The sequence below is a fragment of the Aegilops tauschii genome, chromosome 3 (assembly GCF_002575655.3).
Source record: "Aegilops tauschii subsp. strangulata cultivar AL8/78 chromosome 3, Aet v6.0, whole genome shotgun sequence".
In the NCBI taxonomy this organism is placed as follows: Eukaryota; Viridiplantae; Streptophyta; class Magnoliopsida; order Poales; family Poaceae; genus Aegilops; species Aegilops tauschii.
The window spans coordinates 274,989,747-274,993,020 of record NC_053037.3 but is presented as its reverse complement, the minus strand read 5'-3'; the positions used below and the strand labels follow the sequence as shown (position 1 = coordinate 274,993,020).

The window sequence follows — 3,274 nt, the reverse complement described above, 5'->3', positions numbered from 1 at the left end:
ACGAAGAGATTATGGTAGGGTACGAAACCACCTCAAAGTTATCCTTATTCAAGAGTCCGTAGTAAAATAACACGAAGCTATTCTTTCCGTTCAATCTATCATAGAGTTCGTACTAGAATAACACCTTAAGATACAAATCAACCAAAACCCTAATGTCACCTAGATACTCCAATGTCACCTCAAGTATTCGTGGGTATGATTATACGATATGCATCACACAATCTCAGATTCATCTATTCAACCAACACAAAGAACTTCAAAGAGTGCCCCAAAGTTTCTACCGGAGAGTCAAGACGAAAACGTGTGCCAACCCCTATGCATAAGTTCACGGAACTCGCAAGTTGATCACCAAAACATACATCAAGTGAACCACGTGATATCCCATTGTCACCACAGATACGCACATGCAAGACATACATCAAGTGTTCTCAAATCCTTAAAGACTCAATCCGATAAGATAACTTCAAAGGGAAAACTCAATCCATTACAAGAGAGTAGAGGGGGAGAAACATCATAAGATCCAACTATAATAGCAAAGCTCGCGATACATCAAGATCATACCACCTCAAGAACACAAGAGAGACAGATCAAAAACATAGCTACTGGTACATACCCTCAGCCCTGAGGGTGAACTACTCCCTCCTCGTCATGGAGAGCGCCGGGATGATGAAGATGGCCACCGGTGAGGGATCCCCCCTCCGGCAGGGTGCCGGAACAGGGTCCCGATTGGTTTTTGGTGGCTACAGAGGCTTGCGGCGGTGGAACTCCCGATCTATTCTGTTCCCCGATGTTTTTAGGGTATATGGACATATATAGGCGAAAGAAGTCGGTCAGGGGAGCCACGAGGGGCCCACGTGGGGCCCACGAGGGTGGGGGCGCGCCCAGGGGGGCAGGCGCGCCTCCCTGCCTCGTGGCCACCTCGAAGCTTCGCTGACTTCAACTCCAAGTCTCCTGGATCACGTTCGTTCCAAAAATCACGCTCCCGAAGGTTTCATTCCGTTTGGACTCCGTTTGATATTCCTTTTCTGCGAAACATTGAAACAAGGAAAAAAAAGAAACTGGCACTGGGCTCTGGGTTAATAGGTTAGTCCCAAAAATAATATAAAAGTGCATAATAAAGCCCATAAACATCCATAACAGATAAATAATAGCATGGAACAATCAAAAATTATAGATATGTTGGAGACGTATCATCGTCCTCCTCGGACGATGACTCGATGGGGATTACCGTCGAGGGGCCGGCCTCGTCCTCCTTCTTCACCTCCTCCTCCTCCTCCTTCTTCTTCCCCTCGGCATCACGCTTCCAGTAGAACTCCTGCTAGGCCTGGACGTACTCGGGATGTTCCCACACAAACCGAGCCATCGCCGCCTCATCGCTCTCGCCGGAAGTGACGGCAACCGCCGATCTCTTCTTCTTCTTATTCGTCGGCATCTCCTCCATCTGGATGCCCTGCAACATTAGCCACTCCGCCACTGCCCGGATCTCGATCTCCGGGAAGTTGAGGTCCGTCTTCGGCCGCCCAGCACGCCACACCGCCACGTCGTAGGCACGTGCAGCCTCATCGGCAGTGGGATACGTGCTAAGCCACCAACGCCGCCCGGCGTCGGAGAAGTCCACTCCGAAGTTCCCGGAGGGCATCGCCCTCACACCAAAGAAACCCGACTTGCCCTTCGGCACCATCGGATGGCGGCGGCGGCCAGAGCGAGTCGAGGCGGCGGCGGGTGGAGAGAGGTCGGGGCGGCCGCCGAGCGGGGAGCGGGCGGCGGCGTGCGGCGCGGGGCGGAGGCGGACGAAGCGAGACAGCGACATGCGGTGCGGGCGAGGGCGGGCGACAGTGGCGTGCACTGCGAGCAGGGGCGGGCGGAGGCCGGAGCGGAGGCGGACGAGCCGGGGCGGGGCGGAGGCGGACGGGGACGGGGCGGCGACGGCCCGATCCTCCCATACGACGGCGAGCGGCGGCCCAGTCGGGGTGGAATGGGCGGCGGGGGTAGGGGCGGGGCTGGATTTGCGGCGGGGCGACGTTGGGGAGCTGTGGTGGGGCAGCGGCCGAGCGAGGAGCCACGGCGGGAGGGGGGAGGGGCGGCGGGCGGGAGGAAGAAGGGGGAAATGAACTGAAGGGCGGTTGGAGGTTAGCGTGCGGCCGCAGTTTTTACATCTCCTGCCTCCGGAGATGTAAATTTGCACTAGGAGGTGTTGCATTTTACATCTCCGGGAGGCGAAGATGTATTTTTTTTGCATATGGACCATCTGTTGAAGAGCTGTTTTTTGCCTCAGAAGATCTAAAAGTTGGTTATTTTTGACCGTCTCTTGGAGATGATCTTAGGTTACCAGTTAGAGCATCTCCAATGCATGCAAATTTGGAAATGTAAAAATAAGATGTAAAAATTTATATCTTCAAAATATGCTTCTTGCAGCTTCATAAAAGGGCCAACTCCACCAGATGATTCCAAACGGAGATGTAAAACTGCAACTTCAATAAGGGATGTAAACTAGACAAGTGAAAAGATAGAAACTTCAAATTTACTTCATTTCAAACATAATTCAAACATAGTTCGTTCAACTACTACTTCATTTCAAACATAATTCTAATTTGAACGACTACTACTAGTTCAAACTACTACATCCATCAAACTACTACTCCAATGACTACTACTAGTTCACACTACTACAACTCGAAGATGAAACTACTCCTCATCGGAGCTGTTGAGCTGCTCGCAGAACTCGTCCTTGTCCGGGTCGTCGCACCCCCCGTCCTCCTCCTTCGAGTCACCCCAGTCCAACGAATCAGACTCGACGGGGATCGTCGTTGAGGCGTTGGCCTTATCCTCCTCCTCCTCCTCCTCGACGTCGCGCTTCCACCAGAACTCCTGCTCGGCCTGCACATACTCCGGATGCTCACGTGCGAACCTCGTCATGGCCACCTCGTCGCTATCGTCGGGACTGACGATAATGGCGGGCCTCTTCTTCATCTTCATCATCTTCTTCATCCTGATCTCCTCCATGCGAATGCCCCGCCCCCTCGACACGAGCAACTCCGCATCCGCATGGGTCTCAAAATCCGGGAAGTTGAGGTGACATAGTTTCAAATAGTGGAGATATCATCCGCTATTGCGTCCGCTATACCGCTAGCACAATAGCATCCACTATTGCTTAAATTAAATATCATTACATTTTGTTAAGGATCTAGAAACATAACCAATAATCTAGTGATTTTACAAATACGCTAGGCGGACATAGCGCCTGCAATATCGCCCGCTATCCGCATCTCGCTAC

General features: G+C 52.2%; 1 protein-coding gene across 1 annotated transcript; it reads right to left on the bottom strand.

Annotated features, from left to right (window-relative positions):
• Positions 1 to 2,685: 2,685 nt before the first annotated feature.
• On the bottom strand, positions 2,686 to 3,003 carry LOC141042895 (uncharacterized). The gene has a single exon (XM_073511806.1). It carries the CDS (start codon positions 3,001 to 3,003, stop codon positions 2,686 to 2,688), a length of 318 nt encoding a protein of 105 aa, XP_073367907.1.
• Positions 3,004 to 3,274: the final 271 nt, after the last annotated feature.

Excerpts from the sequence above, each read along its gene's own strand:
- LOC141042895 (XM_073511806.1), bottom strand. The coding sequence starts at position 3,003 with ATGGAGGAGATCAGGATGAAGAAGATGATGAAGATGAAGAAGAGGCCC.